At 34.8% G+C, this 26,829-nt stretch overlaps 1 protein-coding gene across 4 annotated transcripts; it reads right to left on the bottom strand.

Moving 5' to 3' along the window:
- Positions 1-119: 119 nt before the first annotated feature.
- Positions 120-20,663, bottom strand: LOC135787971 (5-hydroxyisourate hydrolase-like). Of its 4 annotated transcripts, none has more exons than XM_073813288.1 (8): positions 20,561-20,663; positions 19,098-19,173; positions 8,785-8,936; positions 7,324-7,437; positions 5,676-5,815; positions 4,704-4,753; positions 3,380-4,600; positions 3,181-3,259 (listed from the first exon to the last, which is right to left on the bottom strand). In XM_073813288.1, exons 1-6 carry the CDS (start codon positions 20,595-20,597, stop codon positions 4,718-4,720), a joined length of 555 nt encoding a protein of 184 aa, XP_073669389.1. In that variant the 5' UTR covers positions 20,598-20,663; the 3' UTR covers positions 3,181-3,259; positions 3,380-4,600; positions 4,704-4,717. The 4 variants fall into 4 exon arrangements, with proteins under 4 accessions (XP_065153957.2, XP_065147461.1, XP_073669389.1 ...); XM_073813289.1 differs by having other exon boundaries at positions 3,181-3,229; XM_065297885.2 differs by lacking the exons at positions 4,704-4,753; positions 5,676-5,815; positions 7,324-7,437; ... (1 more) ...; positions 19,098-19,173; positions 20,561-20,663 and adding exons at positions 120-917; positions 1,034-1,169; positions 1,642-1,791 and having other exon boundaries at positions 3,181-3,229; positions 3,380-3,477.
- Between the last annotated feature and the right edge of the window lie 6,166 nt (positions 20,664-26,829).

Below are 26,829 nucleotides of genomic sequence, written 5' to 3'. Positions count from 1 at the left end.
TCTTTCTACCTGTTTTACCATTTGCATCACGAGTGTGTAGGCCTACACAAATCTTATTCAGGGTGATTCAATGTTGTTTTAGATTCAGAATAAACTATTCAGAATCAGCTGAGCCAAGGTGATTTTAGCAGAGCGACCACAGTTTATTAAACATCCATTCTGACAACGTGTACACAGAGTTTTTAACATAGGAATTATGAAATGTGTACATTATACTTTTAATTCTAAGGTTACAATCATTAAGCTTCCACAAAGCTTGTTTGACTCCATGTGGCTCCGCAAGAACCGACAGATGGATGACATCAAACGCCGCGAGAGCGATTCGAGAAATCATACGGACGAGTTTGCTGTCGAAGCTCTCGCGGTACTGTGATGTCATCCACCTATAAGGCTAAATCTGACTGAAAAACATATGCTTGTGATGACCTTTGAGGATTGGGAGCCACATAAAATCTTTAGAAAAGACAGTTTAGCAAGTTTTTCCCCCTCCGCTGGGTTTGGTAACAGTAGACTTAGGAACGTCTTCTTACACTGTTTATGAGGTAAGCCTTTTTTTGATATCTTGTAATAACAATATTAAAGTTAATTTGTTGACAACAATGACGTTTAGGCTACACAAGAAGAATCATAGTAATGATGGTTTGAGTTTTTTAAGATGCAAGAACATTTTCTATAATCCACATATGCTAATGAGCAAAATAACAACAACCAGGAGCTTTAAAAAATGGCAGCAAACAGTTTGTGGTCATTTCTGGACCCAAATTGGGTTTTTCATACATAAAACTATTTAAATATTGGTTGATGAATTTTCACTTTATATCAGCTCTCTAGCTCCCTCTGTATGTGCTGTATGAGTATCTGCTGAGAAGGAGTGGCAGATGAAACTTATTCTCAGCATCAGTAATAGTGAAGACAATCTAAAAGAAGAAAAAAACAAAGACTTCAGTATCATTGCTCTGAAATATCTCATGTTTATGATTATAACAATCTCTCTTGCATCAGTACATACAATAAATGAGCCTTCATCACAAACCTCAACATATGGGTAAAAACTGCATTGACCCAAACTCTCCCAGTACTGTCCCGTTTCAAAACGCATCTTATATGTTCCTGGAGTGAAGTCATTGCTGGTTATTAGTCCTGGACAGCGTCCATCTTCATTTGTGGTGCTGAAATAATCGATGGCACATAATGTTATTACTCAGCATATTGTAATTAAGTATTTCTTCATAAAAACCAGATTAGCTTTACAACCCTAACTGATATGTTATCTTGAATACAATATTAAAAATCATAATTATACAACAACATAAGTAAGCACAGTGTCAGACAAAATCGTCATAAAATGGTCCTAATCGCGGTGATAACCTTTTAAACCTTTAAGGACCTCAGAAGTACATATTGATATCAAATAGTACATATTATTACATCAAAGGTACATAAAAGTTACATATAGGACCTTTTTAATGAATACTGTCCCAGTGACACCTTGGATTTTTTTCTTAGTACTATATCAATCTCAAACAGTAGTTCCTTTATTTATAAGTTGGCTATTTAACTTTTACTTAATTGGTGTTGGCGGTACTTGAATATACAGCAGGTGGGGATAATAATCTACTTGGATTTAATGCTCATACTCACCCAACAGTCAGAAGGTTCCATAGGGTCATGCAGGGATCCAGGCGGTGTAGACTGAGAGGCATTTTGACTGCAGGGAGTCCATCTCCAGTGTTTAATACATGAGTCGTGAGTGGACTGCTGCTCATATATGCACTCATAGCTTGAAACGTACTGTAATATTAATTGTATAACATTTAAAAATGATAAAAAAAAAACAATATAACATGTATTATTTGCTTTCCTGTTAGTTGTTCTAAGACTGAATCACTAGTTAAAGGGATAGTTCACCCATAATTAATTTTCTGATGAACACAAAAGAAGATATTTTGATAAATGATGGTAAGCACACAGCTGATTTTAACAATTGAATTACATCGTATTTGTTTGTCCTACTATGGAAGTCAGTGGTCACAATCAGCTGTGTGCTTACGATCAATTATTAAAAAATCTTCATCAAAAAATAAGTAAATATTTGGATGAACTATCCCTTTAAGCTTAAAATTTGAAACTATAAAAATAGCTGTTGAATGGCTTTTGTAAATACACAATGAAAATATGTAACATTACCTAAAATACTGCACTGTAAAATATCTTTGCTGCCTTAATTTTTTTTGCTGAATCAACTCAGATTTACAAGTCATGTCAACTTACTATTATCTTGACTAGAGATGAGTTGCTACAACTTATAAAATGTTGTACGATTTTAAACTATATTTCATAAGTTATAACAACTTATATGTAACAACTCAGATAAATAATAGTAAAATGAAATTACTTGTAAATCTGAATTGATTCAACACAACAAAAAAAATGTATAGGCAGCAAAGAATAGACATCTAAACTAAACAAATGATGGATGCAATACTAATTGGATAACTCATTGAAATGATGTAGCCTACACAACTCAATGCTTTCTTACTACCTATATGGCAAAAATAAATTTTCAAATATATTTTTTAAAATATTACAAAAAATGGCCAAAAAATATATTTGCTGAAATCTATTTTAAAAATAAATATTATAAGTATTATAAGTATTTTTATTCGCATCGCATTGAAAATTGTAAGAAAAACTTTGTGTTGCAAACCTGTTTACAGTACATAAAAGGTGTGAAAGGGTTAAAATAAAGTATATTTTCAAATAATACAATTTTAGATTTCATATATACTTTACAAACATTTATATTTTGGCAAAAAAAATAATATTTTTTGTCTTATGTGTTGTAAAATTAGAAATTAGTTGCCACTGAAATACATTTTGAAATATATGTTAATATACAAAAGTTAAAACGATATATAATTTTATATATATATATATATATATATATATATATATATTTATATTTTCTATATTATATATAAATTAAAAATTATATATATATAAATAAAACATTAAATGTAAACATATGTATATGTGTGTGTTTACATATACATAATATTTACACACAGCACAAACTCATATATTATGCAAAAAATTACTTTGATTTTGTATGAGATTAATCGCGATTAATCTATGCCCAGCTCTAATATATATAATATTATTATATGTATGAGATCTTACCTGTTATGTAGTCAGTATATTCTGGCTGAGTTCAGCTGTGTTCAGGACTCTCTATTCCACCAATCAATGAGTTAATCAACTAAAACAAACCAGCATTAGCACACAGGGTAAATATTTGAGCAAAAGTTGTTCATCATGTTTTAATCTTGTATGCTGCTAAGTTGTTGAGTAAAAAGTTAAGACTTATCTAAAATCATACCTTGATGTCTTGGTCTTTATAAATCCTGTTAGAGAGAGAAGATGGACTTTGAGCTCTGGTAAGGTTTGTTTGATTTAGTCGTGTGGTTTAATAAGTGAAGACAACATGCAATGCTGCAGGGTTAACGCTACTCACAATACAAATCCAGTCTTTATCAGCTGCACAATGTCTTTATTTTTGTTGGTAAATACATTGAATCAATACAATATTATGATAGAAACAATCTATTCTATGATCGTTTTCACAGTAATATTTTACAAAAAAAGTATAAATGAAAAAGACACAAGAAACAAGCATGTGGTTAACCCATATAACCATTATATGTATATGCATTTTTATTGCATATTTACATATAAACATGACATATCTGTTTCAGAGATAATGATTTGACTTTCTTTAATATGATATTACATATATTTGAACACATATGTATATCTGTTAAATATTGGTAAAGTAAGTGTTTAAAAAAATGTTGCAACAATTTATGCTTTAATTCCCATCAGTTAACTGAAATTATAATATATACCATAATGATAATATTTTAGCATTATACTGTATGTCATAAACATCAGTTAATTATACTGCCCTACAAAGCCAAAGCACAGTATCTACGCATTTGGTCAAAATTGAGTTAAGGGTTAAAATGGGTGAGATATGTTGTGTCTTGTGACAAAGTCTCCCGGTTCAATTTTGTCCCATATAAAAGAAACGTGTTTGGCAAAATTTCAGTTACATGTTTGACTGGCTGGTGTAATAAACTTTAAGGGCATTTTTCTCAGTTTCAGTGTTTGTGTAGTTACTGCACTTAGCCTTTGTAGGGCAGTATAGTAAAACTATGACCTGTGTTTTAGTGGGATATTTGTAATCCCATGCCATATCATTGTGTGTGGGCATCTTTCTAGTACTTTACTGGAAATATATTAAATGTGTTCATAAAATTATTTGCGAAATCATACGTTTACTTTTTTAAACAGTTGCTGCAGAACTTAAATAAAAACGTAATAATCAAACGATTCCAAACCGGTCCATCATTTAACAGCTGAACTCCTAATGTTAAAGTTTATGTATGAAATACTTTCAGCTCATGATCAGTTTATATGATAATAATTTCAGCAGATAATAGATGATGTGAAATATCCATCTGTCCTTGTGCTTCCTGTCTTCCATCTCTTTACGCCGTAACTCGTTTTTTTTCTGTCGCGTTTCTCAAAACAACTTCATCTGTGAATTTAGAATCAGTTAGATACATCAACCGAAGATTTACAGAAAGATACAGCCATGTATTTAAAACTATGCAATGTTTGTTCCAGGTTTGCACATTTACCTTGAAATGAGTCTTTACATGTAGAGTAAACTTGATTCATAGTCATGAACCTATAGCAAAAAAAAAAACACCAAACATGGTATAATTTTTTTAAAAAACATTTAAAGGTGCTGTGTGTAGAATTTAGCGGCATCTAGTGGCGACACTGCGAATTGCAATCAACCGCTCAGTCCACCGCTTACCCTCCCTTTAGAAAAGTCTGTCTTTATAATAATAATAATATTAATAATAATAATCATCATCATCATGTTGCATTATGGGAGTAAAATGAGTTCATACCCAAACATAATGGTTAGTGTTGCAACCCGTGGCGGCTCTTGACTGCTTTTCCGTGGGGCGCAGATTCAAAAAAAAATTTCGGAGTGTTGCTTGTGTTTTCAAAATATGTGTTTGTTGCATCATGTGAACCATGTGCATCACATGCTTTGTCAAAATTAGTTCCTGCTGCACACGCGTCAAAACTGTTTATGATAAAAGAGACGCTCACATTCACAAAATACACACAAGACACTCCCTTAACACTAGTACTCTGATTAGGCATGAGATTATGCGAGTATCTGGCAAACGCAAGCGTCTCTTTTATTATAAACCCTTAGACGCATCTGTAGCAGACACTTATTTTGACAAGACACGTGATGCTCATATGATCACTCGAAGTGCAGAACACATATTTTGAAATTATGAACCACACACATGACCGGCAAAATACATGTTGTGATGAACTTTGCATCGTGCACCCTCGAAAAAAAGCCGCCACTGGTTGCAACTGTAAAATCAAAATCAATTATTTAACATGGGATCTCATTTAAACAGTGTAAACCCTTTCAAAATTCAATTATATAATCCTTTAATTTGTTTACTGTGGTATTTTAGTAACTATTTGTAAAGGACAAATAGATTTTCTGGTACAAGTGATTTAATTACATCTTGTAAAGACATCATTAATCACTTTGTGTGTGTGTGTGTGTTTACATGCTGTCTGTCTTCATCACTGCTGTCTGATGTCGGTGGGCTCTGTGTCTCTCTGTCAGTCTTCAGAGGAGGGGAATCGTGAGATGACCCGTCCACACTGTTCACAGAACCATGGAATGGGGAGTACACTACATCTCCACCTGAGATTCAACACACACACACACACACACACACACACACACACACGCACGCACGCACGCACGCACGCACGCACACACACACACACACATAGAGAAACTGACATGAGACGATAAGCTGTCTTTTACACCCTAACAAAGACAGATTACAGTTCTGTGTGGGCAGGCATAATGTGCAAACTAAGTTCAAACTCTGTGAATTGTGATGTGAGTGCATGGATTAAAACGGCTTTTATTATAAAGGAATTTCTTTAAACAATGTTTAAATCTAGAGAATTTGCAGTCCCGCCATAGGGTCAACTGTCATTGGTGTAATGTCCACGTTATTCCTGGTTTCCGCCTTTAGGGGTTGTGGACACCAAAACTTTTAAACGTGGCTGATAACACCTGGAGGACGCCGAATGCCAGCTGTTTTTCAGCTGAGTGCCAGCTTTCATAAGCGGATACTTCAGCTGTTAGCCGGTTGGTTGCTGCGGTAATGTCCCGCCCCTCCTTCACTGTGATTAGATGGCCAGGTGAGAACCGACATTGACGAGTGGAGCTTTTCACCCAAAGTTGAAAAGCCAAGTGCCGGGTTTCAGCGAGGAAGAAAACCGCTAGCTGCTGGCTTTTTGGAAAAACACTTAGCTTCCATTGGAAACAATTGAAAACATGAACCGGCCGTGGGCGTAAAAGCTTTGGTGTGCACGCCCTCTTACTGTGTTAGAAATCCAAGATGTGTTTGACTTCAGGCATCACTGCGCAGACTGATCAGTATATGACATTGTAGTATCGCAAGGGTGATCCAAAAGCGATTCTAGCGAGTATAGCTCTCGCAAGATTTCATACGTTGATTGATCTGTGCAGCACCACATGAGAAGTAGATGCTATCTATCACGTCACTTTTATCATAAACGCTTTAGACGCGTTAGCAACAGGCAATTATTTTGACAAAACACGTGATGCACATGGTTCACATGACGCAACAAACACATATTTTGAAATTACAAACCACACACATGACGGCAAAATACATGTTATGACGAGCTTTTCATTGTGCGCCCTTGAATTTGGACCACAAAGGGTAGATAATTTGTAATATACACACAAATATGGGAAAGTATGGAAACAACTCAAGGTCAGATTTCTTTACCAGATTTCTCTACTAAACAGTTAGTTTTGTCATTCGTGACATCATTACACACATCATTTTATCAATAAAAGGCTTTAAATGGACTGCAAAAAAAAAAAAAAAAAAAAGGCTTTAAATGAAAATGGAGTGGAGACAGCAAATTGTGAAGGCTTCAATTTTTTCGTATATTCACTTTGTCGATAACAAAACTGGATGTAAACGTGGCTATTGTCTTCACCACAACTTTTGAGCTCATCACTTGCCTCTTTTTTTTCCCACAATCCCCAGCACAATCCTGTTATCATTTCCCATAGACAATGCAATAAAAAAAACCACCAGGTCTGCTCTCTTTGTGTGTCGATAGACCCTTTTTTGTAAGTTAGAAGCTTTGAGTCTTTACCTGACAGCTCTTTGCTTTGTGGGTCCATCTGTTCCAGGCTGTCCAGTAGCTCATCTATCTGTGATTTAATCAATGTCAGCTCCTTCTTAATGCACAGCAACTCTTCCATTCTTACTGGAGAGAGAGATAAAACAGTCATAATTCATATCTTAAAGGAAAACACCACCGTTTTTCAATATTTTATTATGTTCTTACATCAACTTAGACGAATGAATACATACCTATCTTTTTTCAATGCGTGAAATTAATCTTTGTGCAGCGCCTCGTAAATGTGTTAGCATTTAGCCTAGCCCCATTCATTCTTTAGGATCCAAACAGGGATGAATTTAGAAGCCACCAAACACTTCCATGTTTTCCATATTTAAAAACTGTTACATGAGTAGTTAAATGAGTAAGTATGGTGGCACAAAATAAAATTTTTGTTTGGAGCCATAGGAATGAATAGGGCTAGGCTAAATGCTAACACATTCAAGAAGTGCTGTAAAAAGATTAAAAGTGCACGCATTGAAAAAAAATTGGTATGTTTTAATTCATCTAAGTTGAGGTGAGAACATAGTAAAATATTGAAAAACAGTGGTGTTTTCCTTTAAGCATCAACCTATTATCATCAGAAACGATTGAAATTGGTCAGCGGGGAGCCAATAGATTAATAAAATTTGTCTTTAAAAACTAAACGTAACAGTGCCAAACAGAGATCATTCAGTGACTGATTCTTGCTCTGATATCAGCAACTCTACTAATGTAATTTATTTAATGAAGAAAACTTCAATTCAAGCACCCAAACACCCCTCCAATCCCAGCTGGTTAAAAAAGCCATTTCATCTCAGCGCCAGCCATTAAAAAGCGGTTTGACCTCCTAGCTACAAAGGCAAACTCATTCTACTGTGATCGGCTGGTAGTAAAAACTATTAGGGCTTGTAATAAAGCACTATAAACAGTTCTTATTGGTTATGCACTATTAATTCGCTATAATTGCTTTCGGTGATAGGCTAGGTTTGATTATGAAGGGAGTAGTCCCACAGCGAATGGAGGATTTTAATGAAGAAACCATCTGGAGTTTGACAGCAGAAGTGCATGCATGCACATGGATATACACGCTCATGAATAACATTATTTAAAATGCAACATACACCAAACATGTAATCCTACAGGATGCTAAACACCATAAGAAAGACATGGAGTGTACACGCATATACTGTATACAGGTGTTACAGGTCAAGTACCTTATTGCTTTTGATAAAACGGTTAACACACAATACAAATATATGTGCGACTTTTATGAAGTAAAATCATTAAATGTCCCTGATCGAATTTTAACAGTATCAGAATGTTTCACAAATATTTACATGCTTATAATGCATATAATCATGTGCTTTATCGTAAAACTATTGACCAATCAGGATCAAGGACTGGAACTAATGCTATTTAACTTTTGTATTATAATATTATTGTGATTCTTACGCTGGGTCCCTCTGCTCCTGGACTTGTGTCTGCTCTGAGGTTTCTCTCTGCTTTTCCGCAGGGGTGCAGAAGGTGACGAACACGGTGCTTGAAAAGGTGTGAAGTCACATGGGATGGTCATAGAGATCGGCACATGCTGGTAATCGAAAACCCTGCAAATGGACACCATTCCCTATAAGTTAATTATATTAAAGTACCTTTATGACAGCGGGAAACCTTTACAACCTGTCTCACTGTTAATACGTAGCATTAATACATAACTTTCAAAAACACAAAATGTACTTTTTGGTACGTTTAAATAGATTCTGAAGTGTACAATGTAGGCATATTTGCAACATTTAATCGTAGCATTATTAAGTTTTTACAGCTACAAAACACTTTCGGTGACCCGAGTTCGAATCCTGGCTCGAGGTCCTTTGCCAATCACATACCCTTCTCTCCACCCTTTACTTTCCTGTCGTCTCCTATAATGCTATCTATTAAATAAAGGCAAAATGGCCCAAAAAATTTAATATGTTTAAGCTCCTAATACAGTCATACCCAAAACTCAAAAAATCATGTACTGTTAGAAATAAAAAGCATAACAGACCGACAAGTGTAATCACAATAATTAATTTATTTGGAAATGTCTAAAGCAGAACTAAAAGTAGGCCCTAGTTTAAATGTCGATGTGCTGCAGCCACAGTCCTCTCTGGAGTTTATGAAGTACAGAGAAGTATTAAAGGTCACGTACTTCCTGATCCCATTTTTTAAATCCTAGTTAGTGTGTAATGTTGCTATAATAGCATAAATAATACCTGTAAAATGATAAAGCTCAAAGTTCACAGCCAGGCGATATATTTTCTTTAACAGAATTCCTCTTTAAAAATCCTACAAAGAACGGCCGGTTTGGACTAAAGCGCTCTTCTTCCTGCTTTAATGATGTCAGTAGAACAGTTTTTGACTAACCTCCGCCCACAGGAATACATCAGTCGCCAGCTTTGGCTCAAACGGCACTGCAATGCTAAGCTACTATCGAATCACAACACACTAAACAAACTACACAATCAGAACTCGATATGTATTTCTGAAGGAGGGACTTCATACAACAAGGAAGACATCAGCCCGTTTTTAGGACAGTGAAAACAGCGCTATACAGATAAGTAAATTGTGAAAAATACGCATTTATTTACACGTGAAACACATGTTATATTGCGCACTGTAAACACAATTCAAAAACACAGAAAGAACAGGACCTTTAAAGTTATTCATCCACAAGAACGTTAATCCAGATTCTCTCTGTAAAGGCACGCATTTCAATTTTCAAATTTCAAAAGTACATCGACTAAAAGATGGCAATGTCGCAAATCTGTGATCTATCACGCAAGAGCCAATGAGCTTTTGATATCAGTGCCGTAAACAATGTGTCGTAAAGCTTCTTGAGGCGCAATATTTGAATTCAAATTCATACGAACACAAGATTTGATATTTACGGTCGCTGATGAGAACTATGATCAAGATCATTTATATGAGTAAGAAACACCAATGCCTAGGATTTTAATATCTGTACATCTGTAAAGCTGCTAATACGTAAATAATTAAAATATTAGTTCTGTCAACACATCAATATTATACGTTTGAGTGTGAATTAAACGTTAATAAATGTACAACCACACTTAACGTAAAAATACACCAAATTCTCATGAGGTCCTGTTAAATTTTTTGTATGATAAACAGTATATCAACTAATATTGTGGACATTTGATGCTATGCAATATTTGGCAAGCACAAAACTGTTTCTACTTTTTCAAACAAATTTTATCACAATTTAATAGAGAAATGTAGACTCACTGATTAAAATTAAATCAAGTACTATTCCTAGCATAAAATTCAGTCTTTCTGAATTAATCAGACTCTGATTCGCAAGTCTTGGTTATTATTGTCAGTTTCAAGCCTAGATTCTGTTTCACGATTGAAAACATCACAGCTAATTATGTATGCCAGCCACAGCCTCGGCATGATACGTGCATTACTGCTGTGGCACTTTATTGATCGCTCTACGTCTCCAACTTTATTCGTTCTGTCACATCCTCGACATGCCGCGAACGTATCCGACAAAACTTAGCAACAAGGAGCTTTTTCAAAAATTGGAAGGCTTTTATTTAAAGATTAGCAGGGGTGTCTATGAAATAAGATTCGTTTCTCATCAGGCCCCGGGGAGTTACGCTGTAGTTTGTGACCAGAGAGAGATATCAGGAGACTGGAAGAAATCCGCTGCTGGTGTCAGGGGCATGATGGAGCATGCAATTAGTAAAAGAAGTTAAGATAGGGAGCAAGAAAAAGAAAAAAAAAATAGATTAGAGGAACTGGTTGTTGGAGGCAAAATCTGTGCCTTAAAAACAGAACCTCCATCATTCATAAAATTCCAGAATCCCTGTCCTCTCAAATGTTTTTATTTTATATTAAATATAAATATTTTGCCAAAGGCTTTAACTGTGCATGCATAGTCTTAGATTTTTTTAATTTTCCTCAAAAAAAAAAGAATGCATATGTGGCGTGCTAACCGCTATGCCACAGCTCCAACCAAAACTGCACATTGTTAAAACTTTAATACGCTTTCCTGCTGTTCTCCAATCTCTCTCTGTGTTAAGGAAATGGGATCGCACGACACACAGAGGGGTCTCTTAAAACTAATGAGATTTTCTTCTAAAGTGACAAGCTGATCTTTCAGTCAAGCTTCATTATCTAGAGTTCAGTTGCTGTCTGGTGACTCACAGAGAGAAGCCGAACGGGAGACGCATCCGAATTAAACGCTTCACTGTATGCAGTTTTATCAGAAATCTACTTTCATTTTTATACAAAGATGGATTTGCTGGACGTTGCATAAATTCTAGGACCTGGGCTATGAAAACATTGTCCATTGCTTTCACATTTTATGAGGTTTTAGCTTAATAAAAAGCGTTGAATTGGCATGGTGGACCATTCTGGTTTATAGTTTATAGTCGATTGAAATTGTGTGCTGCATCATTAGCACATCTGTTTGTTGTGTATTAAACCTGCTGGGTAAATGCCACTGGACACATTGGGTGTGAAATACTAAACCAGGGCAAATTTACTAAATGCAGATGATGGGCTACTGGGACGTGGTGTAAATCAGATGAGGTTTTGTGTTGAGTGAAACTGCCTGCTTGTCCTTCACGTTTCTGTCATGTTTTTTGCTTCGGATTGAGCGATCAGACTGCGGAAGAAATGTTTGCAGAAATGAATTGGGATACTGGGAGTTGGATGGAGGTTAATAGCCTGGAGGAAAAAAACTTGCTATTTCAGCACAGTTAAAAGTCAAAACAGGACCATTTCAGATTAACAAGAAAATGATGACAAACCCCACAGCTGAAGTGCACTGCTGAGTCAACATAACTGAATTGTACAAAGAAATTTGGATTATGCATCAACAAACCTTGTAGTATGACTTTAGGGACCATAAATAGTAACTTATTATAAATGTATTATAAATAAATGGCTAGTTGATTGACTGATTAAATGATTGCTTATGTTGGTACATTCCAGCAACTATGGCTTCATTCATGGTAATGGCTGGTCAATCTATACATGCATTGGAGGAAGGACAATTTGGCATTTCCAGTTGACTTGAACTACACGTTTTTGGATAAAACCGAAGTACCCGGAGAAAAATTAAAAAAATTAAAATTGAGGCTATTAATAGAATGTGCTTTGGCAGCACCATGTTGGAGACCACTGCCTTAAAATATTCATAATAAACAATACATTTGTGTTCTGCTATACAAAAAAATCTGTCCAGAAATGAATAAATAAATGAATAAATAAACCAGTAAGCAAGCAAACAAACAAAATGAAAGTATATAAGTGGATGACTTTTTTAGCGATCCGAGCTAGTTTTGTGATCACGTGCGTTTTTCTTTCCTGTTATGTTGCTGTTAATAAAGTATATTGGCCCTGTTTAAGTGTTTTATGGTCCTGACAGTTCCCCCTGAATTTAACACAGCCCGGATAGATTCTCTGATCCACAGATAGGAAGGAATGATTTATGTTTGCCTAAGAGGACCACTGTACAGTATTTGAGGAAGATATACATTAGACTGCAATGGGATCAGATCGGGTCAGAGCGCAGATCCAAGCCGCGGGATAAACAAATTTAAACGATATTGTCATTTTGCTTTTGAAATAACCCGCTCTGAGCTGCAGATCAGAAATACCTCAAAATATATGGCATGCTTTTCTAAATAATCAGATTTAGGATTTTTCCCTGGCGGGCAACAAAACAGATCTTGTAGATTATCAATGTATTTAGTAAATAAAAAGACATCATCTCGACACATCTGCGTGGACTTGTGCAACCAAACAACCAAGAACAACCGCATACCAGCACTGTAAAAAACATTTGTAGAAATGACAATATTACTGGCAGCGGTAACTTACTGTAGATTTAAATTGATGTTATTTTCTGGCAACAGTTTGTTCAAAGGTAAATGAACATTAAACATTAACAAGACTTTGTCTTTACAGAATAAAACTATAAAATAACAGCCTCATGCAAAGCATTCTGTAAATAAAAAAGGTTGAAAGGATTTCTGGTTTCTAAAATGCTTTGCATGATGCTGTTATTTTACAGTTTTATTCTGTAAAGACAAAGACTTGTTAAGGGATAAAGTTCATTTAACTTTGAACAAACTGTTGCCAGTAAATAACATCAATTTAAATGTACAGTAAGTTACTGCATAAGCAGCAATTTGTTTACAGTGAGTTTACAGTAAAATATACTCTTACAGGATTATTAGGAACACCTGTTCAATTACTTATTAATCAACCAATCACATGGCACTTGCTTCAATGCATTTAGGGGTGTGGTCCTGGACTAGACAATCTCCTGAACTCCAAACTGAATGTCAGAATGGGAAAGAAAGGTGATTTAAGCAATTTTGAGCGTGGCATGGTTGTCGGTGCTAGAAAGGCCGGTCTGAATATTTCATAATCTGCTCAGTTACTGGGATTTTCACGCACCACCATTTCTAGGGTTTACAAAGAATGGTGTTAAAAGGAACAAACATCCAGTATGTGGCAGTCCTTTGACTGAAATAACCACTCGTTACAACCAAGGTATGCAGCAAAGCATTTGTGAAGCCACAACACGCACAACCTTGAGACAGATGGGCTACAACAGCAGAAGATCCCACCGGGTACCACTCATCTCCACTACAAATAGGAAAAAGAAGCTACAATTTGCACGAGCTCACCACAATTGGAAAGTTGAAAACTGGAAAAAAGTTGCCTGGTGTGATGAGTCTCGATTTCTGTTGAGACATTCAGATGTTAGAGTCAGAATTTGGCTCATGCCTTGTTACCCATGGGCTGGTGGTGGTGTAATGGTGTGGGGGATGTTTTCTTGGCACACTTTAGGCCCCTTAGTGCCAATTGGGTATCGTTTAAATGCCACGGCCTACCTGAGCATTGTTTCTGACCATGTCCATCCCTTTATGACCACCATGTACCCATCGTCTGATGGCTACTTCCAGCAGGATAATGCACCATGTCACAAAGCTTGAATCATTTCAAATTGGTTTTATTGAACATGACAATGAGTTCACTGTGCTAAAATGGCCCCCACAGTCACCAGATCTCAACCCAATAGAGCATCTTTGGGATGTGGTGGAATGGGAGCTTCATGCCCTGGATGTGCATCCCACAAATCTCCATCAACTGCAAGATGCTATCCTATATTTTGAAAAAAGGAACCACACACGACGGGCTACATACATGTTGTGATGAATTTCGCATCAAGCGCCCTCAAAAAAAAAGAAGTGACCGGCCACCACTGCTGATGACCTCGCAAACAACTACTAACCACCATGACACCGTAGCAATATGTCGAGTAAAAGAATGCTGTTCTTAATGATGATAAACATAGAGGACTGTTCGAGTATCTTTAAATTCGGACTTCAGCCGTCCTGTGCGGTTTCTCTTTGGATTGTGAGGCAAAGTCTTATGGGAGGTGTTTTAAATGCAGTGCTCGCTAATGCGGTAACAACAGCCCTCTTCTGAATCTGGCCGCAGGCAATAACCAATGAGACGTCAGATCCTCTGATGAGATTGAAATAGAGAACAAAGTTCCTGATGTGTGAAAACACTTAACAAGAGGCAAATAAGCACAACAGCTGTGTCAGTCACACTAAGCCCCGAGCCAGAAAGATGCCAGTCGATTTCAGCACAAATGACTGATAAAACTGCCTTTATAACGTCTGTGTGTGTGTGTGTGTGTGTGTGTGTGTGTGTGTGTGTGTGTGTGTGTGTGTGTGTGTGTGTGTGTGTGTGTGTGTGTGTGTGTGTGTGTGTGTGTGTGTGTGTGTGTGTGTGTGTGTGTGTGTGTGTGTGTGTGTGTGTGTGTGTGTGTGTGTGTAAGTGCTGGTTGGTTGCTTGGGTAGGTAAATGAGGTTAAATGAACTGTGAAACAGCAGTATTGATGCAGGAAAGAGAGGAACAACAGTGAAAAGTGAAAGGAGGAGGGAATGGGACGAGCAAGATGACCAGCATTCAATGAATAATATTACTCTAAATCTTGTACCTTTTAAATGCGTGCATTATGGGTAAGGGCATTCAATTCAGCATTTGTGTAATCCTTGCCTCAATAAACAGCCAGATCTCTGTTTTATAAATATTTTCATCTTTATCTTTACATATTCTGACAGAAATGTGATCGCTACAGTATGAAATCACAGCTAGTCTTACAATCTAATATTGAGATTAAAGAGATAGTTCACCCATTTACTCCCTCTCATGTTGTTATAAACCTGTATAAATTTCTTTGTTCTGATGAGCACAAGGAAAGAGGATTTATATATTTTAAGGAATGTTTGTAACCAAACTGATCAGAGCCCCTTTGACTACCATAGTAGGAAAAAGAATACTATGGAAGTGAATGGGGCTTCCGATCGGTTTCAAACATTCCTCGAATTATCTTCCTTTGTGTTTATCAAGTTACTCTTTCAATATTAAAGATATCAAGATTATATTTTTACAGAATGCTCTTTGCATTATGTAGGATGATAGAAAACAGTAAATCACAAATAAATGACTTCAGCTGGGTTTTCACAGGCAGCGTTATGGCTTGGGTCCCAGGGACTACATGTACAAGCTCAGACTATTTTTTAGCATGTCAAAATGTTTTGTGCCTTCTGAGTGATTGCTAGACTTTCTTTAACTTAACCATTTTCATCAAAACTACAATTTTACATTTTCAGATGCAGTTTGATTGGCGTTGTAGGTTGTCGCCAGGGCATTGTGGGTTGTTGTTACTGATTATTTCTTACTGGTCAAAGTTTGATACAAGGGTTTGTAATCCCGTCCGTACTGTACATATCGCCGCTGTCCTTCCAAAAGCTTGTGTGTCCAAATTCACTCGTTTTCAAGAAACAGAATAAATGCTGTGTTTTTTATAGATTACACACTGTGTTGTCTCAGTTGACAAGCATTTTTTATATTTTTTATTAATGTAATATTTTGCAGAACCCACTGACAAACATAAAAAGTGACAAACAATATTGATTAAATGACAAAAAAAATGAAATTTACAAAATATGGAGATACAAGGTTTCGGATGGACAGCGACGATATGTGCATATGATGAATGATAATAGTCACAGCATACAATACAATTTGTTCGCACACATACAAATATAAGATCTGGACCTGTTGTCTCAAATGTTGTAGTTGTTGAGAACTAAAAACACAAATGATTTACACAAACCCCGAACATATCCTCCAACTCATACGACAATATCCTGTAGGTTGTTTGTCATTTCCCTCAAATGTGACTCATAGGAGTGTTTATTAAATTAGTGCCACTAATGTGATAATCTGTCATATTTACAAGCTCCGTGGTTACAAGCTCTGCAACTCTGATGAAGAGCTTTCCAAAAGTTTGCAAGGTTTGCGGCACTGAATCTTGAGGTTGGGTTATTTTCAACTCAGCGTTTGGTCAAAAAGGACAAACCCAGCCGCTGGTTAAAATTAATCTATTCATTTTGAGTTTGAAATAACCCAGCATAGGTTAAACTTACAACACAACAGGTTGGGTTTGTCCATTTTTGACCCAGTGTTGGGTTAACAAGCATTTTTTAGGGTAACCAATGCTGGTCCTAGATGCTGGGGGGCCCTAAGCAAACCTTTGTGAGGGCCCCCTGTCAGTGCATTCATAAAACCCATTCAACGTTTCTGCTTAGTTGTTAAAGGGACACACTACCTTCAAAAAAAGTATGCTCATTTTCCAGCTCCCCTAGAGTTAAACATTTGATTTTACCATTTTGGAATCCGTTCAGCTGATCTCCGGGTCTGGCGCTACCACTTTTAGCATAGCTTAGCATAATCCATTGAATCTGATTAGACCATTAGCATTGCACTAAAAGTTTCAATATTTTTCCTAAAAGTTGACTCTTCTGTAGTTACGTTGTGTACTAAGATCGACAGAAAATTAAAAGTAGCTAATTTCTAGGCAGATATGGCTATGAACTATACTCACATTATGGTGCAATAACCAGTGACTTTTCTGCTGTAACATGGCTGCAAGAGGCGCAATGATATTATGCACTGCCTGAAAAAGCCATGTTACATCAGCAATGTCCTTGATTATTACGCCAGAATGAGAGTATAGTTCCTAGCCATATCTGCCTACAAAATTGCAACTTTTCATTTTCTGTCGGTCTTAATACACGATGTAACTACAGAAGAGTCAAATTTTAAATAGGGAAAATATCAAAACTCTTTGGGTTTTTTTAAGCGTGATGCTAATGGTCTAATCAGATTCAATGGATTGTGCTAAGCTATGCTAAAAGTGGTACCGCCAGACCTGGAGATCGGCTGAGTGGATTCCACAACGGTAAAATCAAATGTTTAAAGCTAGGGGAGCTGGAAAATGAGCATATTTTCAAAAAAAAGTGGAATGTCTCTTTAACTAACCGCATATTGTATTGTCTTACCGCTGTATATTATTGCCATATGGACATTACTTAGACACTCACCTCTGACTGATAAATGAATACTTCCTGATTATAACATGAAACATGCATTTACTGTAAAGCTGTTTTGATTTAAAATGTGTTTTGAGAAGCACTAAAAAACCCTGATTTAAATTTAAATTAATTTAATGAATCAAATTAAATATAAATACATAATGTTAATACAGTAAGGGGTGGTTTCCCAGCTGTCCAAACTAAAAAACAACTTGCACTGACATATCTTTAAATACATCAGTGCCCTTTGTTTTGCCTCAAAATGCACATCAGTAATGTTTTTAGTGAGGCATGTTTGTTAAAACTAGATATATTTTGTATTAAAACTAAGGCCTAGTCCTGTCTTAAAATAATCCCCTGTCCGGGAAACTGCCCTTAAGAGTTAAAAATTACCCATTTACCAAACCTAAACAAACTGAAAGACAAACACATTAAAGTGCATAAATGTGGTTTACTTTATTTACTGACATAAATAATTACTTAATAACTGAAAATTACTTATCATAAAGGGCAAACAAAACAATTTGGAAATTTGTAATCTGTATTATTTTGAAAACATTACACTGCTTTGTTTGGCAATACTAACAAGACTTTAAAATATTACAAACATATCCTCTTTTTTCCTTGCTTTATGTTTTTTCTGTCATGCACGCTGCATACGTCATCAAGCTTGATTTATTTAAGTTAAGTGAGCATTTAATTTGCAAGTCATAAGCATATTATAACAATTTACTATTACTAGGAATAATAGTTAACTTTATAATTGTTAATATTCTGAAATACATCTATATGACATATGCAGCCTACAAATGCGACCTCTAAAGGCTGCAGCCTGAGCAACCTTTGAATGCTCACTGTTTATAGGCTACTTTACAACTAAACAGAAAAAAAGATCATTCTCCTATAATTCCTCTTCAACATCTCCACAATTTTTTTCTGCTATTCCTACAAATGTACATGTTAGGAATAGATTAACCTGCATGATAGAGTACCAGGTTTTCCACTGATTTTTGGAAAAACACCTAATCCTACGAGGTGGCTAATTCATTTGAACTCGTACGATACCATCGAAAGTTTTTGTACGAATTTCCTTTCGCCCCTGTGACATACATTGGATTTAGGGGTGGGTTGTCTTTTTTGTGTTTTATTTATAATTGTATGCTTTGTAAAATTCACTTTCATAGTGAGATCAGTCTGTTTAATTTTGGATTATTAGTCAATGACTGTATGCAGAAGGTCAAATGAGGTCTTTTAAGTCTTACTAAATGAATTTATGTGGGTGTATGGAGGTACCTGTAAGGCTCATTGCGAGAACCCTTCACACCGGGTTTATGTTTGCTGAGTCTCAATACCCCCGTCATGCTCTCGTCTAAATAAAAAAAGACAAAGAATTGTCTAAGATTTCAATAATACAACAATCCTTCTGTCACAATGACATACACTGCATCACACGCTTATGTTTAGGACACTCTGGGTACAAAGCTGTATCTAAAGGGTGCATCTATTAGTACCTCAAAGTCTGTATGTGTGTGTGTGAGCATTATTAGTGTTGTTTACCTATATTTGGGATCTTTTTAAAGGGTACCATGCCAGTGACACCTTTTGTACCTTTTTTCTGACAGTATAGCATAATGAAATATTATTGAATCTCGGCATTTGAACAGGCATGAGCTTCACAACAGTGTTAAAAAGGAAAAACTAATAAATCATGGCAAAGGAAACTGTCTGTATACATTTTAAGAAACATTCTCTATTCTATCACTGTCAGTATGCATATAAATGCCATTATTACCTAACATCTGTTCTTTGGTTTGGGTTAATCACCTGTGTTTTTAAGATTAATATCTCTGTCCCACAGTGAACACTATTCAGTGCACTTTCACTAAGAAAACATCATTGTCCTAGTGATATAGGCCATTTAACAGGTAATGACTATAATAAAATACCTGGTGTGTGTGTGTGTATGTGCGTGTGTGTGTGCGTGCGTGTGTGTGTGTGTGTGTGTGTGTGTGTGTGTGTGTGTGTGTGTGTGTGTGTGTGTGTGTCTGAGAGGCATGTCTGCAGTATACCACTATACTTAAAGTTTTTAAAGTGTAAGATTTATCAATAGCCTATTAGCAACACTATAGTGAATAAAGTCAATAATTAAAATGTGCATTTATTTTTGTTTGTTCTGATCTTTCTAAATGCTTTAGAATAAACATTAATGTGTCCTTTTTCATCCCTGTCAAAAAATATTTATATTTGGCATGAAGAAAATAAAGCCAATTTTATTTCATTAATGATTTAACATTAAATAAATAAGAAGGTCTATGATTTTATTTTTATGACCATGAAACACATTTCCTTAAATGTTTTTCATAATGCAAAGAAGTTAACAGACTTGAACATCTCATTATATTATACATGCTATGAAAAACAGAATGCTTTTTATAACTTTTCTTTTTGATTTTAGGATAAAATATAACCTAAAGACATTTGTTGATTTTTATGATTTTTATGAATCCAAACATACATTATATCACAAACATTTGTTAATATTATCATAAAACATAAAGTAAAATAGTTATCCTACTATGATAAATCTATTATATGATAAATCTATTATATACACAAAATATTTGAGTAAGGTTTAGATGCATTATATGAAATATATATGTAAATATTATTATGTCATACATTCAACAAACTAATCTGTGCACACATTGAGTTTCCCATACAGAAAATGTCTCGTGCAAAAAAAGATTTACACTTACATTGAACGCTGTGATGTTTACTTCTGAACAGGTTCATTACATTCTTGTATCCTCAGCATCCGAGTGTGTTCAGCTCCTCATTCCCAAAATGCCTTCTTTTCAGCGTGAGAGAGAGAGAGAGAGAGAGAGAGAGAGAGAGAGAGAGAGAGAGAGAGAGAGAGAGAGAGAGAGAGAGAGAGAGAGAGAGAGAGAGAGAGAGAGAGAATTTGTGGAGGAATGGCTTTGCTTCATGTGCTACGCAAAGGGTTATACCATTTCTGAACGCATCTAAATTAAGGGGGTTACAAAACTGACTCGACTGATCCATTTCCTGTAGGCTACAACAGGATTTGAGAGCGATAAGTCCAGAAAGTAAAGTAAAATTCTGTTGATAGCCTGCCTGATACTTTACTGTCTACAACCACATTTCATAAAAACTTACCCTTATCAAGTACGCATGCGCGCACACACACAGGGTTCAAAATCATCATCTATCCCTGAATAGTGCATTATATAGGGTGTCAGTCATTTTGTAGTGTTGAGTGAACAGCTCACTCCTGCATTCATTCACTGTTTTTACTTTTATTACAATGAACTTTTTCCTTTAATAGGTCTACAGCACAAGTAGTTTCGCCGAAGTTTAGCCAACATTCTGTGGGCGTGACGTCTGAGGCTGAGACTAGGCTACAGCACAAGTTATTGAATCATCTTCAGAAAACTAAAAGTAAATAGACCACAAATGCATGTATATCTTTATTTCTACTTAAAAAATATATATATATTATAGAAATTTAATAAACTGTAGTGTTTTATTTTAACCCTTTAACTACCAAACCAAGAAAAAAGTTTGAATTTCTAATCTCCTTATGTCACTTGTTAACACACTCAATGTATTTTTTTCATACACATACTATGGAAATCAGAAAATATGAACTATAATACAATTTTTTTTAGGCTTTGTATACTAAATCTTCTTTATTTATTGAAGTTAAAATATTAAAATATTTCAGGTTTTAATTTTAACACAGGAAAGGAAATGTTTTCTTGTTTTTTAACAATAAAAAATAACTAGAAGCATAAGATAGTAATACAATGGCATTTTATTTTAACCCTAATAAGTCCCTTGGGGTCAATCTTACCCCCAAGCCACTTTTATTTAGTTAAAAAACATGGTTCCCTTCATCTCAGTGGAATAAGATTTTGTGACTTTTCCAGATTATCTGTCAAGATTCATATATAAAAAAAAAACATTCTAAAGAGGTGTAAAAAAATTCACCAAAAGAGGCCCTTTGGGGGTAAAAATGACCCCAATTGAAATGAAGGGAAATGCAAAAAAATCATTTTTTTCTTGTTATTCATCAAATAAAATCAATGAATCCAGGATAAATCAGACAATTTTTACACAGAAAGGTAGGCCTGGTACTAGAGCACAAATGCAATATAGAAAAGACATGCTCAATCACACAAACACACACACACACACACACACACACACACACACACACACACACAGACACACAAACACAAAAAGATATTTTTTTACAGAATTTGGCAAAAAACAGCCACAGTTGCAAAACAAAGATGTAAAATGCTCACACAGGTGTGTGGATGACCACACACAGACGCACAAATAAACACACACACAGACTCACACAAAGACACAGTAAAACTTACACACACATAAAGACACAGACACACACAAAAAGTCACAAACACGCACGCGCGCGCACACACACGGACACACACACACACAGACAGACACACACACTTACATTTTGTCAAATTTCTGTGGCATTTTGTAAAAACAGACATTTCAAAATGCATCAAAAACTACAAAAAATTCTACTATTTGAAATAATTTTTATTTTTAATGTCCTTTCTAATGTTTATATAAACATAAATTCACAAAATGTTTCACTAAAGTATTGATGTTGAGCAGTTGGCCACATTCAGTGAAATGAATGGGTCTCTATGGGCCTAGATATAAATCAATATCTAAAAACAATTCAATCAAATTTAGATCATAATATATATATAATTTATGTGAATTTTTCACAAATATTTGATATTTTACAGGCAAGCTAATGGTGTAGTTGAGGAATTGAGTGGTAAACAGGTACAAAAGCACTTCATATCTCCCAAAACACAGCATTAATGTATAGATGGGAAGTAAAAAAAAGATATATTATTTGTATAATTAAAAATTTGTATATTTTTTGTAATCACCCTTTTAATTTCTGGGGCCATTTTTACCCCCAGGGAACTGTAACGTATACAGGAAAATAGGGTTAATTTATGATTCAAGAAACACACTGTCAAGTGTGGTAGTGCAACAGGATTTTTTTCTCTTTTTTTGATAAATGAACATTTCTTTGTAAACAGCAATGCTGTGTAGAGTAAGCCAACATTAGAAACAATCCTTCAAACAATATAAAACATCACTTAAGAAGTAAATTCTGATGAATTAATCAGTAATTATTAAGCTTAATTATATGGCAAAAAATACATAATCAATTATCTCAATATGTTCAATAAGAAATAACAATAGCTGTGAATGATCAGAAATTTATATTCATACCAAATAGTACATTGTGACTGCAGAAATGGATGATCTGAAAACATAACCTTAGCTTTTCTACATTTACCATAAAGTGACAAATCAACCGTTTGGTTGAGCGTGTTTTTGAAAATTATTAAAAACATACACAAGTTTTTTTCATGGTGCCAAGTAACATCATTTTGTAAAGTTAGGGCTCTTGTAATTTGTCAAAAAATATGTTTTTCTTGCAAAATTTCAACAACAACAGTTCACATGATTGATTTCTTTCTCTCTGACATCCGTCTAAGAAGATGTGTTGTGACAAGTGTTTTTTCAAGTTCATAGTTTCTTTGTATTGGAGATACTGCATTTGGGATTTTTCTTAGTTGTCAGTTATAATCATCAAAATTAAAGAAATAAACATTTGAAATATATCAGTCTGTGTGTAATGAATGAATATAATATACAAGTTTCACTTTTTTAATGGAAATAGTGAAATAAATCAACTTTTTAATGATATTCTAATTATATGACCAACACCTGTACTTTAAATTTAATGCTTATGATTCATATATAATTTTGCTGACACTTTTGAATGGCCATCAAAGGGGAAAGATGCTAATGCACTTATGATGCAGTACTGAAATCTACCAGCAGGGGCCAACCAAACCATATTAACCAGACAAGCTGTAACCCCTGGGGTCACACAGTTTCTTCTCCTACAACCTGTTATTGTCCAAAAAATTAACACTTTTGACCAAACTTAAATCTGGCCATGTGAGGATAGGTGTTGCCTCTATGACACCCCGCAAATTTGATTAAAATCAAAGTGTTTAGCAGTGATCAAATTCAACCGCTCTGCACTAGGCCTATATATTTCATTAGCATGTCTCACAGATCCTCCTTGCTCCCTTATTATGAGAAAGGCAATGGAACGGTAACTTAATACAAATCTGTCCGTTTCCGTTTTAACATGGCACAGCTGACTGCTCCTGTTTCCCAGAGAGATTTACATTTATTCCCATGTTTCTTTCACACTAATGTGAGAAGATGACAGTCGAAAACTAACTTTAGCTTTGCGCTCCAGCCATTCAGAACCGTGTGAATGGAGAGACACAAAATGATTTACACCGAGTGAAATAACGCTTGTAAAAACTGCTGATGGTGTAAAGTTATCATGGGCTTGGGATTTAAAAAGCCATCGCCTGTGACAGCTGTGATTTCTGAGTTGAAATGATTAATGAATTGCTGAATCTTATGAAAATTTATAACATTTCACTGGGGATGATAGCTGTAACTGAATCTAAGCATTTGTCTAAATTGAAAGCTTTTTCATTTGAGATTAAGGAGTGCTAAAAAACACAGAAAACGTAAACAGTAATCTGATTCTGTGAGAAACATTTAAATTGTTATTTAATGCATGTCAAGTCTGTTGATCTGTTGTTATGCATGTCAGGTTAGCTAATAACAAAAATAAACTTTCATATAATGTAAAGTTTATGTTATACAGAATTCTGTTTCATTTAATTTGAGGACCAAAGTGTCCACTTAACTGATTTAAAATATTAAAACATTAAAAAACCCTTATACATTAACCCTTTAAAAAATGTTTGCCGTAAAAAAGCTAGTGATTAATATTAATATTTCTATAATCAATTTTAACTTGTTGACCATGTTAGGCTACTCTATAATTAAGGCTATACATAGCAAAACATTGTTTTACATTTTGTCAGTTTAAAAATAAAATTATGAATCTAACACAATGACAATTTAATTTATTTTATTTGAATATATTCACCAGGGGGCAGTTGTTCAATCCATCTATCGGAATAGATCGAAATTAAAAAATGGATTGTTAAAAAAAATGAATTCTGAATTTAGATTGGATCAAAAAATCCAATGTAGGTTTTAAAATAGATCAAATTATTACTTTGTGTTGTTCAAAAAGTTTTAGTAAGATTGGGATTTGTTTGATGTTAAAAAGTAGTTTTAACAACTGCATCTCAACAAATGTAAACTACCAGTTTAGCCTCTTTATGATTTAAAATGCATGTTCCAGTGATTGTGTATAATCTATATTTGTTTTTGTTTAATTTGTTGTTGTTGTTTGGCCAGACTGAATGTTGAATTAAAATAAAAAAGTAAGGGAAAACAGTGACCGCATAGGCTACTAACCAAACTACCTGCTGTTTCAACATTGACATTGAAATTATGTATCTGGATCAGGGTGATCCAATCCAATTTTGCATCGAAAAACCAGGCCAAAAGTGAGATTATCCTGCATAGCAAAACATGGGATTTTCATATCTGGATCATTTTGATCCACATTAAACTTTTTTTAAGAACTGCCCCCAGATGTCAGGATTTAATGTTTATTTGTTTGAATTGCATGCACACGCTTTATACAGGACTGCTGTACTCATGGACGTAGCCAGGGTTTGAAAATTACCGAGGTCCAGGGTAGGGTGTTAAGAGTTAACAATGCTATCCCAGCTGAAAAAGGTGCACATAAATAAAATACACTTTTTAAGTACACTTAGTAAATGTCCTATTTTTTTTTTGTTGCACTGTTATTTTGAGAAATCATTTATTTCAATAAAAATCTAGTTGGTACTGGTATTCTTACTTTTTCAGGTAAACTGAAGTACTGCTCAAGTAGAACTTTACTTTTAATAAATATATTTGTAGCATAACTTTACATAACTTACAAATGTACTTGCTAGTATTTAAGTGGTTTAAGTACATTGAAGCATACTTTATTTTTACCTGGGATCTAATATATTCTGTCTTAACCTTTTTACACTTTGGGTACACACTCTCTGTTTTGGGGGATGGACTGGGACTGCTGGATTATTTATTACTTTTTCATGCAACAAAGTTTATTTTTTTTTTCATTATTTTATTTAAAGTTTTCACATTATACAAAAGAACCCCCCAAGCCAGCATAAAAAAAAATGTATAATCATTTTAATAAGCAATAGCCTATTATATAATAAAAACGTTACAAGATTTTAAACAAGAACTTGTTTAATGCTCTTATTGTTTTCAGCATGAGTTTGTTAAAGGTTAACTTCTAAATTAAATGAAATAACAGAATTCCTAATGCTTATGTTTTGTTGAGATCAGCTTTACCGTTTTACGCTACGTGTTTTAACATATTTTGCATATTTTATTTAAACCCAATTCTTCTACATCTTTGTACCAGAGTTATTTTCTGTTTTTCGATAGTGTTGTTGATACTGTTGATACTCTTACAGACACAATTATGATGATTACTGCTTTTATCTTACCGAATGTAGTATCAGCAATAACCTGCTCGCGCTGAATGATGCGTCTTATTTGATAACTTTCAGTTTCCATATTGCCAGATATTAGTACGAAAAACAAGCAAAAATAATTAGCCTTAAAAAACAAAGTTCGTCCAAACCTTGTATTTCAGAAATAAATCAGTGGTATCTCTAATACTAGCCTACACCTAACAATCACTTTATATATAATGTCAAAGTGTCACATGAATTACTAAAACACTACGTCTAAAGAGGATTTTAAAAAATGGGATCTGGCAACACTGCAAATTCTGTACCCACGCCGTCGCAGCTTCGTCATTTTACCTAAACTACACAGTAAAGTGTCCAAACTTAATTATATATGCGGATTCATTTTGAAAAACGAATTAGTCATTCAGAGAACTTCAAATTGTATTTTTTTATATGAAAAAATTACCGAGGTCCGGACCTGTGACCTCATAGCT

The sequence above is a fragment of the Paramisgurnus dabryanus genome, chromosome 23, assembly GCF_030506205.2.
Source record: "Paramisgurnus dabryanus chromosome 23, PD_genome_1.1, whole genome shotgun sequence".
Classification (NCBI taxonomy): domain Eukaryota; kingdom Metazoa; phylum Chordata; class Actinopteri; order Cypriniformes; family Cobitidae; genus Paramisgurnus; species Paramisgurnus dabryanus.
The sequence above is the reverse complement of the archived record's forward strand: the minus strand, read 5'-3'. Positions and strand labels throughout refer to the sequence as shown.

Bases quoted from the DNA above. Each gene is read 5' to 3' on its own strand.
- LOC135787971 (XM_073813288.1), bottom strand. From the start codon at position 20,597: ATGAACCTGTTCAGAAGTAAACATCACAGCGTTCAAT. The intron at 19,174-20,560 runs GTAAGTGTAAAT...TTTTTTATTTAG, and splicing joins TAAACATCACAGCGTTCAAT to ACGAGAGCATGACGGGGGTA. The intron at 7,438-8,784 runs GTAAGAATCACA...CTCTCTCTCCAG, and splicing joins CAGGAGCAGAGGGACCCAGC to TAAGAATGGAAGAGTTGCTG.